Here is a 16,320-nt window from a genome sequence, read left to right on the forward strand (position 1 = left end):
GCGCTCCCCTGCTAGAACCTCCAAACGAGCTCTCAAAGATGTCTCCCTTCACTAAATATAGTGCTTTTCACATTCATAATGTACTGTTTTGTGCACCTATCATATGCCTGGAGTATATATAAGCATATAGTGACAACTGTTTATTAAATATATCCTACGTAATATTATGTCATTGACTCCTCATCATAAGCCTATGATGTAGGTAATATAATAATCCCTTCCCAATTTTACAAATAACATGAGGCAGAAAAAGGTAAAATAAAAGACAGGATCCTACCCTCATAAAGACTACAGTATATTAGAGAGGATATAGGATAGCCAAGTAAATATATAATTAAAAATTATTCTCAGAGTCTTGCAGCTGTGGGAGCCCAGGTGCCAATCACTCTCCTCCATATCAAGGTCCCCGGTAACCCCGGCAACGGGTTTTTCTGCCAATAGTAAAGATGGCGCCCAGAGAGTAAGCATGTTTCACACACCCCCCATTACCCAGAGGGCAGTGACAGTAGGGGAGGGGCGTTCTCTGCCAGGAGCTAATATGGTTCCAGTAGTTACACTATCGTCTCTCTTCGCCAAATCCGGGACCTGACTACCTAACTCAAGGTGTCGAGCAGAAGTTAAATAACCTTCGACTCTCCGATGACTGCGACTACATGATCACTGCAGCAGGGCGACCACCTCTCGGAGTTAGTTCGTAACCAGGGAAGCACCACTTCCGTGACGTCATCACGGCGACACGTGGATCCAAGATGGCGGCGGCGATGGTGAGTGAAGGACACTCTGGGAGCTGGAGCTGAAGCAGGGCCCGCCTGGATATCCCAGGACCTTCCGGCGCCCCTTGCCTGGTCCCCAGGCACCTCCAGGACCCCTCCTCAGGTCACCCCTGACTGGCTCGCTTCCCTCAAAATACCCCTCCCCGGCCTCGCACTCAGGCTTGTCAAGGCCAGGAGTTTCAGGGGAAGCGCCGTTTCGGAGAAATTCTTCGGCTCCTGTCTCCGCCAGTTCCCATTCCTACTTTGGTCCCCGCCCCCTGTAGCTCCATTTTCCTAATTTTCACCTCCCAGCCCTAATCCCTTCAAACAACACCCCACCCCAACTCTTTCCGCCCTTGCTCCTCCTCTTCACGTCCAGCCCCTGCTCTCCCCGCCTCCCCACTATTCTGACCAGTGCTTGGAGGCGATCTCACCTCTGACCAGCCTCCTAGCTCAAGCCGTGTCCTCACCTCCACCCTTTCCTGCTCCCATCGTGCGCCCCTCTGGACTGCCACTATCCCAGAGCATACCCAGCCCATCTTCCATCCCCAGAGCCTTTCCTACTCCCTGTCTTTTCTCTTTCAACTCGTTGCCTCTCTCCTAGGGTCTTTTTATCCCATTGATTCTCATACTTTACTGTCCATAAGAATCTTAGGTTGTGCGGAGACATGATAAAATGCAGTTTGCTGAGCCTCACTCAAGGATTATAATTCCGTAGCATTGGTGTACACTTTTTTAAGCAGTCCAGTGACTATGAGGGAGGTAGTCTGTGAACTACGGTTTGAAAAACACTTCTACCCGTTCCTGGCTACCTCCCTTCTCATGCCTCCACAGGGCCACATAGCATCTTAGGGATGAAGGCTCATGATGAGGCTCCTTAGGATGGAGTGTGTGTGTGTGTGTGTGTGTGTGTGTGTGTATGAGGATGGAAGTAGAAGACTGCTTGGAGGGTGAACTTTCTGGCTTTTTTACAGAGCCCTGGAAGTAAATCTTTAAAAGACTGTCCTTTCTTCTAGAAGTTCAGCTCACATTCTACTTGTCAAGAGACCAGAACTAAAATTGAAGTCATTTAGCCCAAAGAGATTTCCTGAATCTTCCTGGGAATTGCTTCCTCAGCAGAATTTTATCTAGGAATGAATGACGAGACACAGAAAAAGATGTGACAGGGGCTGGGGATGTAGCTCAGCGGCACAGCGCCTGCCTGGCAAGCACAAGGCCCTGAGTTCGATTCCCAGTACCAAAAAAAAAAAAGATGTGACATTTGAATTTAAGCAAAGGAAGATTCTTGCTTAAATTCTTTGGTATTTGTTTTCTCCAAATGGGTTGGTTATTGACTGATAATGGCTTTCCTCCTTATGTCAATTGACTGTTGATTTTGCTTTGTTAAGTGAAGAAAGATTTCACAGCCTGGGACTGGGAGTATAGCTCAGTGGTAGAGCACTTGCCTGCCACATGTGAGGTCTTGGGTTTGGTCCCCAATACCACCTCCCAAAAAATTCTTTTTAATTTACACCTTTCTGGTACTTGATTTCTAGTCTCAGACTTTAGCCTGAACCATGAGTGGGGCAAATCCCCAGAATAATACGTTGAAACCCATTTTTTCCTTTACCATATTTAGAACAAAGATGATGTAAGAATTTAATAGGAAGTCACACCCTCTTACCATAGGGAAAAAGTTCAATAATGTAGCATTTATAGCATTGCGCTGTGAAACTCCTGCCCTCTTCAGAGATTTTTTTTTTTTTGGTACTGGATATTGAACTCAGGTCCTTGCGCTTGCACAGCGGGCATTGAAACCACTGAGCTAAATCCCTGGCCCAAGTTGTTCGATTTTTTTTTTTTTTTTTGGCACTGGGAATCAAACTCAGGTCCTTGCACTTGCAAGGCAGGTGGCAGAACCACTGAGCTAAATCCCCAGCCCCTCTTCAGATATTTTTAAAAGGTTATTAAGCTAGCAATACATATTCCTGCTGCACATTTATTTCATCAGCAATTTTTTCTTTTTTCTTTTGGAGACAGGGTCTTGCTGTGTAGTTCAGACTGGCATTGAACTCACTATTCAGCCCAGGGTGGCCTTGAACTTACGGAGCTCCTCCTACCTCAGCCCCCTGAATGCTAGAATTACAGGTGTGCACCACCACACCCAGCTAATTAGCAAATTTTTGACTGCCTACTCTTTTTTGAGGAATAAGAAGTAGAGATGTAGTTGTGAATTTGAGGGTCAAGGTCCCTACTTTTGTGGAGCTTTTATAGGCTGAAAAGATAGGAAGTGAACAAGTAGTACATGAATAAAAGAATGTCAGTGTGAAGTGCTGTGAAGACAACAAGGTGAAGTCATGGTGATTGGCCATGACTGGGTGACACAATTACTGTATTTGGGACTGAGTGGAGACTTGGTTGACAAGAAAGAGCCAGCCATACAAAGAGTTTTGGGCAGAGGAAATGGGAAATTACGAAGGTCAAGATAACAGAAAGCTTGATACATTTGGGGAACACTGCAGAAGACTAGAGGGGCCAAAGCATGTGGGTGCTGGAGCTGGGGGCAGAATAAGGGAATGATACAAGATGAAATTGAAAAAGGGCCAAGAGCAACTGTTTCTAGAAGCTGTAGGCTCTGGACTGCATTTTGAAATACCTTCTGGACTGTTCAGTTTGGCTGTTTGATTTCTATTTCCCTCTAGGACAATCCGATAGGGAAGCCAGCTTGTCCTCATACTCCAGACAGTCTGTGGAAAGAAGTGTGGATTTTATTCTAAGCACAATAGAAAGCACAATGATTGTGTATTGTGCTACTTAGGGATATTATACTTTGCTTCCATGCTGAAAACAGTAACTAATTTCAGTAAACAGAGTATGTGAAGCCTAGTATGGTGGCACACACCTGTAATCCCTGCTCTTGGGAGGCTGAGACAGGAGGATCTGGAGTTTGAGGCGAGCCTAGGTTACATAGTGAGACCCTGTCTCGAAAAGAAAAGAAACAGTGTGTGATATGTATGGTGTGGTGGGTACAGAGGCCATGAAAAGGGTGCTTATGAGCAGCTGCATGTTCAATGCATCAGTGAAAAAGCAAGGAAGCAAGTTGAATACAGAGTATTTGTGTACCAGGCAATGTGGAGTCACAAACATGAGTTTGGTCTGTGTTGAGCACTTTATTACTTGGAAGTCAGAGTGGTCCCCATACTCTCATACTCCTCAGCTATTTCACAACCAAAGGGGTGCGGTATGTAGATCTAATTTGGGGTGTATGGGTTTCTGAGGCAAGTTGTACAATGAAAGAGGAACTGAACTACTGGATTCAGTGGCCATGGGAAAAGGCTGGGGTTTTGTTTTTTTCCTCTGTTTTGAAAGTAAGATTTGTTGGTACACATTTCAAGGGCTTTTCCCTCTCTCTGTCAGCTTGGTGAATGGCTCTTCCTCAAGGGCTGTGCTGCTACCTGCCAGGTCTAGTTAGCATAGTGGGTATTTCTTGGACCTGCAGAGCAAGACTTCTTTCCCACCAGAGGAGATGGTAGCTGATGTAAACTGAAGTTCTTATTTTTCTTACCTTCCTCCTGCCTTGGACTGTTTAGACTACTGTATATAGTTACAAGATACAGGTGTAATCAGGCTGGGTCTGAATTGAGAAGCAGGCTCATATCTTACTATTTATGAGAAATTGCTTTGAGAATATTACTGTTTTATGGTGGCACCTGGGAAATGTATATTGAGTCCATGAATCTAGAAATTTCAGTTTAGAGAATAAACTATACTCTCATATGTATCCTCTCACACTGTTTTGGTTCTTGTTTTTTTTAAATGATTATAATGCATATACTGTAAAATTTACCCTTTAAAATATACAATTTATGGATTTTTACTAAACTCGGATGGTTAAACAACCAGCACTACCAATTCCAGAGCATTTTCATCACCCTAATAAGAAACATTAGCAGTCACTCCTGTTCTCCTCTTCCCACCCATGACAACACTAATTTACTTTCTCTGTGGATTTGCCTTTTCTGGACCTTGTATATAAAGGGAATACAATATGTGATCTTTTGTGTCTGGCTTCTTTTACTTGCATGTTTTGCTTTGTTTTGGTACCAGGGATTGAACTCAGAACCTTGTGCTTGCGAGGCAGTCAGTAGCACCACCAAGCTAAATCCCCGGCCCTACTTGCATGTTTTTAAAGTTTATCCATGTTGTAGCATGTATCAGTGCTTCATTCCTTTCTATGGCCAAATAGTATTCCATTGTATGGCTAGACCACAAATTGTCCATTCATCAATGAGATTGTTCTCACTTTTTGGCTGTTAATTATAATGCTGATGTGAACATTCATCAAAGTTGTTAAATGAATACCTTTTCAATTTTCTTGGGTTAGTTACTGGGTCAGTTCACATAGTTTTGTGGTTACTTGGGTTTAACCCAGTCTACAGGCAAAGGAAGGACTGAATAACATCAAGATTCCTTTGAGATGGGGCCAGGGATTTTTAGCTCAGTGGTTACACTGCCTGCCTGGCAAGCCCAAGGACCGAAGTTTGATCCCCGGTACCCAAACATAAGATTGCTTTGAGCTGGTGGAGGCAGTGCCCCCAGTCCCAGTCAAAGGCACAGGTTTTTAATGGTGGAATCTGGTACTAACCATAGGGCAGCTAGATGGGAGTCCTGAGCAGGAGGTAGGAGGCCTTGACTCTGCCCCGGCCACCTGTGTGCAAAGCTGCTGTCTCCTCTGGACCTCATGTATGGCTGGGCATCAGTGGGCATAGAAGAATGAGCACTGGCTAGGAGTACTGCTACTGATTCAATGCATAGCTTGAGCAAATTCCTTTGGCTTTCTTGGTCTGTTTTCCATGTGTCACATATGAAATTGAGATTTGGACTTCATGGTTTCTAAATTCCAAGTTGAAAATTCTGTGGTCTAGTACTTGCCTATAAGGTGACTTTTGCTAATGTGCCTGTAAAACAAAAAGATTTATTTTTTCTTTTGCATAATCATAGTCCCTGTGATCTTTCTAAGTTGTTATCTTGTGTTGATGGTGTAGTCTGTCTGATCTCTGGAGTTGCCCCAGTTGGCATATACTCTGAGGGAGCCACTGTGTCCTTGGAACTGAGATGCTAACCTCAAACTGTGGTTAAATGTGTCTCTCTGAGGAGTCCCTTTAGAAGAGTGCCCTTAATCCTCCCCAGGAAGTACAGAGGAGGCAGAGACTGTGTTAAGTTGCCTCTTGATTTCTCTTTTACAACTTGGTCAAAAGTTCCCTTTGATCTTGGCATTAAAGAGGCCGGTTGCAGAATGTTGGAGAAGGTTGAGTTTTGATCTCTAGATACTGGCAGGAAAGTGGGAAGGACCCAGGATGAGTGGGGCCATCTGGCCACAGATGAATGGTAGACACCATCTACCTCCAAACCTGCTTTGATCCCTGAACCATTTGCTGGCACTAGTGTTTCCCAAATGGGGCATGGATAGCGACACCCAGGACTTCTGCATCTCATACCTTTTCATTGCTTTCTTCTATGCTATCCTAACCTGATTTCTTACCTATGCCTGATCCATTCAACCTCCCAGGGTTTAAATTCCTAGCCTAAGAGTTGGCTTAAGAATCTTGGGTATAATCCCAAATACTGTGACTTTGGACTGGCTTTATGATGTGGGCAAACTGTTTGCCTCTGTAAGCTTGGAGTGTGTGTGTGTGTGTGTGTGTGTGTGTGTGTGTGTGTTATTGATACTAGGGAATGAACCCAGGGAGCTCTGAGCTACAGCCCCAGCCCTTTCTTAAATAGAAAGGCTTTTGCTAAATTGCCCAGGCTGGATATGTACCTGTGACCCTGCCTTTTCTTTCTTCCTCTGCCCCCGCCCTCTTTGTGGTAAAATATACATACAATAGATCGTTGATTTACAAAATGGAACTGGATCAGTTCCGAGGGCTGATTGTAACTAAGTCAATACAGCTGAGATTTGGTTGTTTAACTGGGTACAAGCTATAGATAACAAGAAGAAGATGAATCTTCCATTAACCTAATTAACCCAAGTTGTTCATAGTCAGGTTGGTTGTAACTTGAGGGTCCACTGTAAATAAAATTTACCATTTTAACCATTTGTGAGTGTACAGTTCAGAACATTAATACATTCACAATATTATGCAACCATCTTCAGAACTTTTGCATCATCTTGTACTGATTCAGTTTTCTGAAATAGGGATGATACTTTCCTCAAAAAGATTGTGATTAAATGAAATATGAGTTGTAAGTCCCAACAAAGATGGCATTCTGACTTCAAAGTTTGAAGAATTGCAGAGGTGTCCTATCTAAGCCTGTTGCTTGGACTAGCTGAGAGTTTTTTGTAAATCCTCCAGGCAAAGAGGAAAGGGCAGCACATTTCTGCACTTTCCAGACTCATGGTTTAAGCCTGGCATGCTTTGTGAAGGTGATTGTTAGTTGCACCTGGATTTCCACAGCCTGCTGGGGGCAGGGGGTCTTTCCCACTGAAGTAACAGTTTTGAGTCTTTTTAGGTATCTCTGCTCAATAGCTGTGCTGTATCTATGAGCTCTGAAATAACGGCTACATTTTCAGAATCTCCAGTGGCTAATTTGGTTCTGGGTAGTTTATTGTTTTCTTTTTCTCTGTGAGTTCTTTAGCTCCATGGGGCTGCTTGGTAAGTAGCCTTCATTCTTGTGTGGTTGAATTCTTAGGGAACTTTTAACTGATTGGGTAATTGATTTCAGTTAACTGTTGACAGAATGCTGCCGAGCCCTTTTTTTCTTTTGTCTTCTTTTCCTACTGCCCCCCGCCCCCTTTAATTTAAGGAGCAGTTATTGATGTGGTCTTAAAATGGTGACTGTCTTTAAGAAAAGAAAGCATTTTTAAAAAAAAAAAAGAAAGAAAGAAAGAAAAGAAAGCATTTAGCTTCCGGTGATGAAGGTGCTGCCTTTGTGGCAGGAGAGACATGGAAGCAACAGATTGGACAGACTTTATGGCTACCTGATGCTCTTTATGGAAAGAGAGACTGCAAGGCAGAGAGTTCCAAAAAAAGGAAGGGTTAACTTCTGGTCACAGAGAAATGTGACTAAATGAAATAATTTTCAGTTCTCAAGGGAAAGTTCCTATTTTCTTTGGAAGAAATTGATTGTTCACACCTTTCAAACTGAGTAAAGCAAAATTTGGAGAGTAAGCGGGGCTTTTTTGTGCTATCAGCCCCTTTGAGCTGCTCTTTGGGAGAGATTTTTCCAAATGTCCAAGCCTGAAGAATAAAAGACAGGAAGAAAAATAAATCTCGATTCTTGGGTCTCTTGAGCTTATACCTTTCCAGGTCACCCATATCTTTGCCTGTGGTGGAGTATAGGATTATTGCACAGAAGGCTTCTAGATTGCCATCACCTTGTTCCTTGACGGGATGCCTTTGTAGTCTCATGACTTGGAAACCAAGCAAACTACTGCCAGATGAGGTGGTTCACATCTCTTAGGACTCCCCCTCCTTTCAAGGCTCTGAACATGAAAAAGATGTTTGCTAAATACTTAACAGATTTTTCATACTGGACTTTACATGGAAGTTACTGAGCTGATCAATTAAAGAAAAATACCGAGGAATTTCTCAAGAAGCAGGCACTTTGCTATTCTACCTTCCTTACAGAAATGAACTGCAGGCTAGCCATTCTCTGTCAGGCTGTCAGGGCCAAAGACAGTAATGGAGTGATAGAATTGCAAAAAGTCGGACCACTGTATAGTGTGGGGTCTTATTAGAGGCCCATAAACTTCTAATTCCTAAATTCCCCAGAAATTATATGTTCATTGTGTACAGTGGAACATTTTTTTCTGAGAGCAGGGTCTGTAGCTTTTATAAGATCCTCGGAAGGGTTTGTGACACTCTCCCTGACATTAAGGATTGCTGATCTGTGTGGTTTCCTGCAAACCTGATGTCAGAATCCTTTCTGTGTCACTCTTAATTTTTTTATCTCCCTCTTGGAATTCACCTAGGTATTTTCAGAAGCAACTCAATTCTTTTCTATTTTAAAAGGGTGACCCATGTATATCAGAAAAAGTATAAGAAAACTAAAACTATGAACATGTGCAAATATGTGTATGTGTGTATACACATATATATATAATTTTATTTGTCAACTAAAAAGAAAAGCTATAAAGTTGAGTGTGGTGGCACACATCTATAGTCCGGGCTTGGGAGGCTGAGGCATGAGGATCAAAAGTTCAAGCCCAGCCTGGACAACTTAGCAACTTGGTTAGACCCTGTCTAAAAATAACAAAGGACTAAGGATGTAGCTCAGTGCAAAGACCTTGGGTTCCATCCCCAGTACTGCCATGGATGGATGGATGGATGGAAAGAGAGAAAAGGAAAAAGCACTGGACTACTTCTAATTTATTCATCAGCAGTCTTTGCTTTTTGAAATATCTGTAGAGGCCAGGGATTTAGCTCAGTGGTTCTGCTGCCTGCCTCGCAAGCGTAAGGTCCTGAGTTCGATCCCCAGTACCAAAAAACAAAAATAAAATATCTGTAGAAATTTTTTGTACATATAAAAATGCCTACTTTTTAAAACTTTATTACAACAATTTTCAGTGTATACAAAAGTAGAAGAAATAGTATAGCTAACCCTCCTTATCTGGCTTAAACAATTACCATTCTATTGCCACATTCATTCATCTATACTTCCCCTTAGCTATTTTTTTCTTCAGGTTTATTATATGACCTAATACCATAAAACAACTCATTGTAAGTGTAAACCCAGTGAACTTTAGTAAATGTGCAGACTTGTGTAACCCAGTGACACAATGTTTTATAACATTTCTGTTTCCCCAACAAGTTCCTTTATAGTCAAGGGATTGACATTGTAATCAGCCCCTACTCCCACAGCCAGCTAACCACTGATCTGCTTTCTCTCTGTAGATTTCCTTTTCTAGGCGTTTAATGGAAATGAAATCATACAAGGTATAGATTTTTGCATCTGACTTCTTGTACTTAGGAAAATGTTTTTGGGGTTCATCTGTGTTGTTCATTCCTTTATTGGTGAATAGTATCCCATTGTGTGGATGTACTACATTTTGTTTCTCCATTCACTAATTGGTGGGCCTTTGGCTTGTTTCCAATTTTGAACTATAATAGTTCCCTCTTATCCAAGGAAACTACATTCCAAGATCCCCCAGGTAGATGCCAGAAACTATCTGGTAAATGATTAAATTGCAGTAATAGCCACATTCCCACTAAACCCCCTCAAAATACTGTCTTTCTTTGAACTCATCCCATGTTTCTAGCCACTTTCTGAAGCACTTCTGAAAGTCATCATTAGTGAGTGTCTTTATGAGCTATAATGAAAACTGAATGTTTCTGCCTATGGCCATCTGACAGAAAGTCAGGCTTGTAAAAACATTACATAGGGTTATCATCATCTTGTTCATTGTATCTGGCTCTGTGCAACTTCTGGCTCTTCTCCAAAGTCAAAATGGCTATGAAAGGTAAACGTTTTGAGTTAATTTCAGGACACTGAGGTGGCCACAACAGTGCACCTAAGACACTCATGAAAAAGGACTTCTTGAACCACTTCAGAAAGTGGCAAGAACAATGGGTAAGTGTATTCAAACTGAAGGGGAGTATTTTGAGGGGAATTAATGGCAATGTGTCTTTTACTGTAATAATTTTTTTAAAATTTAATTATTCACCATATTAGTCACTTCATTCATACATGTCTATGATAAGTTTAATTTATAAATTAGACACTTTGAGATTAGCAACAATAATAAAATAAAACAATTATAATAAAAGTTATTTGAAATTTATGCAGTGTTTATTCTTGGGACTTCTAGTATTTTCAAAACCCGGTTAACTGTAGGTAACTGAAACTGGAAAGTGAAACCATGGGTAAGGGGGAGCTACGGTATTGTGATTAAACTTGTATGAACATTCACATGAAAATCTGCTGAACATTTATTTTTCTCTTTACTAAATGCCCAGAGTTGAAAATCCTAGCTAGTAAGTTTTTTTATAACTTTTTAAAATACTGCCAAACTTTCTAAAGTGGCTATAGCCTTCTACATTCCCACCAGCAGTATGTGAAGGTTCTAGTTTCTCCACATTCTGGTCTTCACTTCTTGTCTGTCTTTGAGTTTAGTCATGTTAGTGAGTGTTGGTTTGTACTTCTGTAATGATGAATGAAATTAAACATCTTAAGTGTTTATTGGCCATTCATGTATCTTCTCTGGTTAATTGTCTATACAAATCTCCCCTCTCTGCTGCCCCCAGAAGTTGAACCTAGGGGCGTCACACATGCTAGGCAAGTGTTCTATCACTCTTATCAGGCCTTACACTTTTTTTTTTTTTTTTGGTACTGGGGATCGAACTTGGGACCTTACATTTGCAAGGCAGGCGCCAGAACCACTGAGCTAAATCCCCTGCCCCGTTGCACATTTTTACTTGAGTTGCATGTTGTCTTCTTGAATTGTAAGAGCTAATTATATTCTGGACACTGTCTCTCTTCAGGTACATAATTTCAAGGCTCTTATCAGATACATGATTTGTGAAGATTTTACCCCTAAGCCAGGCATAGCACAGGCTGAGGCAGTACTACAAGTTTGAGCCAACCCAGGGCACAGCAAGAGCCATTATCACAAAAGGACTGGGCATGTAGCTCAGTAGTAGAGCGCTTGCATGGGTTCAATCCCCAGTACCAAAAAAAATCAGCTTACTCTAAAAGTTTATTTCTAGCTGGGTGTGGTGGCACACACCTGTAATCGCAGCACTTCAGAGGCTGAGGCAAGAGGATAGCTGTGAGTTTGAGGCCAGCCTGAACTACATAGACCCTCTCTCAAATAAATAAATAAATGTATGTTTATTTCTAGACTTAATTCTATTCCTTTTGTTATGTACGCCTATCCTTACAACACTGTCATTATTACTGTTCTTTGTAATGTTTAGAAATTGGGTAATATGAACCCTCCAATTTTGTTTTCAGAGTTTTTTTGGATATTCCAGGTCCTTTCCATTTCTATATAAATTCTAGGACCAATTTGTCAGTTTCTACAAAAAAGCCTGCGGAGATTTTAGATAGGAATTGCATTGAATCCATAAATCAATATGAGAATTGCCATCCTAACAGTATTGAGTCTTCTAATCCACAAATAATATCTCCAATTATTTAGGTATTTTCATTCCTCTTAGCAAAATTTTATAATTCTCAATGTACAGGTTCTTCTTAAAATATGTATTCCTAAATGTTTTATTCTTTTTTTTGTTTTGTTTTATTCTTTTTGATAGCAAGTAGAATTTTTTTGAATTGTTTGTTGCTGGTATGTGAAAATAGTTAATTTATTTATATATATATTTTATATATATATATATTTTATATATATATATATTTTTTTTTTTTTTTGTACCAAGGATTGAACTCAGGACCTTGCGCTTGCAAGGCAGGTGGCAGCACCACTGAGCTAAATCCCTGGCCCTTTATATATTACTTTGGTAGTCAGTTACCTTCCTGAACTTATTAGTGCTAGTCAGTTTTGTAGATTTCTTAGGATAATCTAGTTATAGGATTGTGTGAACTGCAAATAAAAGCACTTTTCACTTCTTTTTGATCTGGATGCCTTTAATTTTTAATTCATTTGTTTGCTATAGTACACTAGCTTATAGCACAGATTTGAATAGAGATGATGAGTGGACATTCCTGCCTTGGTCCTGATCTTAGGGAACTTAGCATTCAGTCTTTAACCATTAAGTGTGATGTTGACTATAAGTTTTCCTTGCTGCCCTTTATATGATTGTGGAAGTTTCTTTTTAGCCCTAGTTGAGTTTTTAATAATGTCTATGTGTTGGATGTTGTGAAGTGTTTTTGTGCATCTGTTGCAATGAAGTGAGGTTTTTGTCCTTTGTGCCATTTTATGGTATATTATATTAATTGATCAGATATTAAGTCATCTTTGCATTCCTAGGATATATCCCACTTGATCATGATGCATAGACAGACCTTTTAATATGTTGCTGGCTCAATTTGCTCATTTCTTGCAAAAATATTTTTATTGGTATTCATGGTAGAAATTTGTCTTTACTTGCCTTTCCTTGGATTTCTGGCTTTGGTACATGCTTTTCAAATTTTTAGTTAGAAAAAAAAGATAAATGAAACCAGGTTATACGTAAGCTACTGCACATCTTTTTTTTTTCTTCCTGAAATTGGAAGTCCTTCAAGTTCTAATATTCCTAAATTGCTCTCCCCAAAGACTCTGCCAATTTTCTGATAGCTCATGCATTCTTAGACTTCTTAAAGTTTTGTGACTCTAATAGGTAAGAAATAGGAGATCACTATTTTGACATGTATTTTTTTAGATTATTGATGAAGTTGACCATCTTTTTGTGTTTGGCCATTTAAACATTTTTGTTGTTAAACTGCTACTGTTCTTTTGAGTTTTTTGTCCTTTATTGGTGTGTAAGAGTTCTTTGTATATTAAAGAAATCAGTCCTTTTTTATATGTATGGCAAATGTTTTTACCGAAATTCTTTTTCTGTACTGTATATACTTTTTAGGTTTTCTTCCCTTTTATATCATTTTTCTTTATAGCTTCTAGATTTTGTTTTATTCTTAGAAAACTTTCCATCAAGATTATTTAAAAGTATATCTGGGGCCGGGGATTTAGCTCAGTGGTTTCACCAGCTGCTGCGCAAGCACAAGGACCCAAGTTCGATCCCCGGTAACAAAAACAACAACAACAACAAAAAATATATCCATATATCAAGATATGTTGTCATTGCCAGGTGTGGTGCCATACACCTGTAATCCTAGCTTTCAGGAGGCTGAGCCAGGAGGATTGCTTTGAGTTTGAGGCCAGCCTGGGCTACACAGTGAGTTTGACCAGCCTGAACAACATAGTGAGACCCTGTCTCAAAGAACAAGCAAACAAACAAAAAGAAATGTCATTGTTCCCAAACTTATTAGAAATGCACAATATCAGGCTCCACCCCAGACCCACTGAATCAGATTCTGCATTTTAACAGGGTTGCCAGGTAACTTACCTAAGCAGTTTGAGAAGCACCAGTACTCTTCCTGGAGCACTTCTCCCTTTCCCTCTCCTTCCCCTTCAGGCCTTAGAGTAGATTTGAATTCTTATATACACTCACCTTCCCCTAACATCCCCCCCCAACACACACACACACACACACACACACACACACACTCACACACACTCTCTCTCTCTGGGTATGTTGTTGCTGTTCCTTGCTCCTCAGTATACTCCTAATATGTTGATAGCATCTGAGATCAAGTGTGATTGACTGATGACTTAGCTTGTCCAGCTATCTTAGTCTTCCAGCTGAAAGCTCCCTGTGGGCATGTATTCTGCAAAGTTGATACACAGTGCCTGATGTGTAGTGGATGGTCAGGAAATAGTTGGTGACTAATTTCTGTACTGGTTAGAACATAAGCTTTGGGCTCAGACTGCCTGGGTACAAATCCTGGCTTACTGAGTAGTAGTTACCTCTCTTAAGTCTCAGTTTCCTTGTCTGTAAAATGGGAATAGTAAGAGTCCCTACCTCATAGGATTGTTATGAAGATTGCATTACTACATGAATGAACCTAGAACTGTGCCTGGCATATAAGCAGTATCCAGTATATGTTAGCTGCCATTGTTATCAGCATCATTACATTCTTGTCATCTTATATTACAACTCACCTGCCTCGGAAGAACACAACTGTTTCTCCACATTCTGGTTGGATGACCTCAGCTGAGTCATTTATCTCTGGATCTCATGTTAACTGGAAATCATCTGCAAAAGGGTGACAAAAATCAGTAGGTACTCATAAGTGTGTGTAAAGTGCTTAGTACAAAGCAGGACTAGATAAATAGAATGGAGTTACCATGTCTGCCACAGTGCCTTGAACATACTAAGTGTGCCGTGACTTGGAGGTCCCTTGTGTTTGGTGTTGCTTTCCTGCTAGAGTATTAACCTCCTTGCTGACTTTGTTTGTTCTCTATGTGTGGACTTGCTCCATTGGTTTGAGGCTTTGAAACAAAAATGTAGTGGAGCCTTTCAGGATTTGTTTTTCACTCTTCTGCAAGCTGAGCTCTCAGGGAGCCCTTGAGTTCCCCAGCCAGTGTCTCTCAGTCTGGAAGATCCTATTTCAAGAGAAGATAGAACTGAGGTAATTTCTTAGATTTAATTGGCTTGATAACCAGAAGAGATTGTAATCCTGTACCCTGGCTTCAAATCACTTAACAGATAAAGCTAAAAGGTTTAGTGTCAGGCTTCTTGGGAGGGGAAGTTTAGAACTCATGCTTTAGGTTAGTAAAAAATAATGGTCATGATGCTTTACATTAAGGATAGTTGCTTATTGGTAGTTAAAAATTTCCAAATTCATGTTCTCTTTTCAGCCTGACTTCTATGTGAATCCATCCTAATAAATGGGGACACAAGGGCCGGCAAAATTGATGGCCCTAAGCTGCATAACTGAGGGTAGGGTTCAGCTCCCTGTTTGTATTTTGGGCCTCCAAGCTTAGAGCTTTCCCCAGTACGTGAAAGCTCCCCTCCTATTGTCTGAATGTAATTTAAAACCTGACCAAAGAGAAACAGAGACCCAGCACCCACCTCCATCCCAAGGAGTATGTATCATTTAGGATAGACTTTAACCTAAGCAGTGGTTCTTGACTCTGACTGCTTTAGGATCACCTGAAACAGTAGTCCTTGAACTTTATCCTGAGCAGCTTTCTGAAATGTAAGTTCTGATCCACTAGTTCTAGGGCAAGGCCTGAGGTTCTCTTAACAGTCTTCCAAAAAATGGTGACTCTGCACAAATCTCACTTTGAGTAATAAGGACCTAGTGACCTTTTAACAATATTGAATCCAGGGCCCCCTCTCTCAGAGATTCTGACTTTTAATTGGTCAGGATGATGAATAACTGCCATTGGTAGTTTTTAAAGCTTCCCAGGTTACTCTTAAGGGCAGAGAACCACTCTCCTAGACATACACCCAAGGTATAGGGGTGAAGATGTTCTCAGGGGTTCTCAAGCTAGGTCCTTTGACAAATGAAAAGGTGGGAGGTGCCGAGAATTCCTTCAGTGTAAGAAGTTTTTAAAAACTAAAATTCTCAAAGGGATACAGGAAGGATTAAGAACCGTAGTATTAAACTTGTATGTGAGTGGACGGTTCTCTTTTCTTAGATCAGAGGTTGGTTGGTGCTTATTTTAATAAGCACACTGAGCACCTTCATCAACAAGGTAGACAAGTGATCTCTGCAGGTGGAAAGATAGCCAATAACTTAAATGGCTATAACTCAGCATGAAAAAAGTACTGTAGTAGGGATTTAAATATTTCTCAAACAATTTAAGCAGCAGTCTTTGAACATTTACAAGTGTGAAAATACATTTGGCTATTAGGTGATATTTCCATTTTCTTGCCTCTAGTATCATAGAGATATTTACAAAGTGCCCTGAAAAGGAAAGAAAGAAGAGAATAATTCACCCTGTAGGAATCTGAGGGGTTCTTAATGGAAGAAACATTTAACCTTGACATCCAGGGGTAGGTAGGACTTGAATCAGGCAAGGTTGAGCGTCAAGAACTGAGCAAATAACTCACCAAGAATAGGAACAACCTCTAGATTT

General features: G+C 40.7%; 1 protein-coding gene across 6 annotated transcripts in view; it reads left to right on the forward strand.

Moving 5' to 3' along the window:
• Positions 1–513: 513 nt before the first annotated feature.
• The window catches only part of Tm9sf4 (transmembrane 9 superfamily member 4), a 45,775-nt gene continuing 29,968 nt past the window's right edge, over positions 514–16,320 (forward strand). The window contains exon 1 of one of the 6 annotated variants that reach the window (XM_004840585.3): positions 514–764. In XM_004840585.3, the coding sequence (XP_004840642.1) occupies positions 750–764 (15 nt within the window). In that variant the 5' untranslated portion in view covers positions 514–749. Of the gene's footprint in view, positions 765–851; positions 877–9,646; positions 9,671–16,320 lie in introns of those variants that run through there. The other 5 variants (XM_087188840.1, XM_087188839.1, XM_087188842.1 and 2 more) reach the window with 5 other exon arrangements.

The sequence above is a fragment of the Heterocephalus glaber genome, unplaced genomic scaffold (genome assembly GCF_053883595.1).
Source record: "Heterocephalus glaber isolate CG9 unplaced genomic scaffold, H.glaber_assembly_v1.0 deba00001532, whole genome shotgun sequence".
NCBI lineage: Eukaryota > Metazoa > Chordata > Mammalia > Rodentia > Bathyergidae > Heterocephalus > Heterocephalus glaber.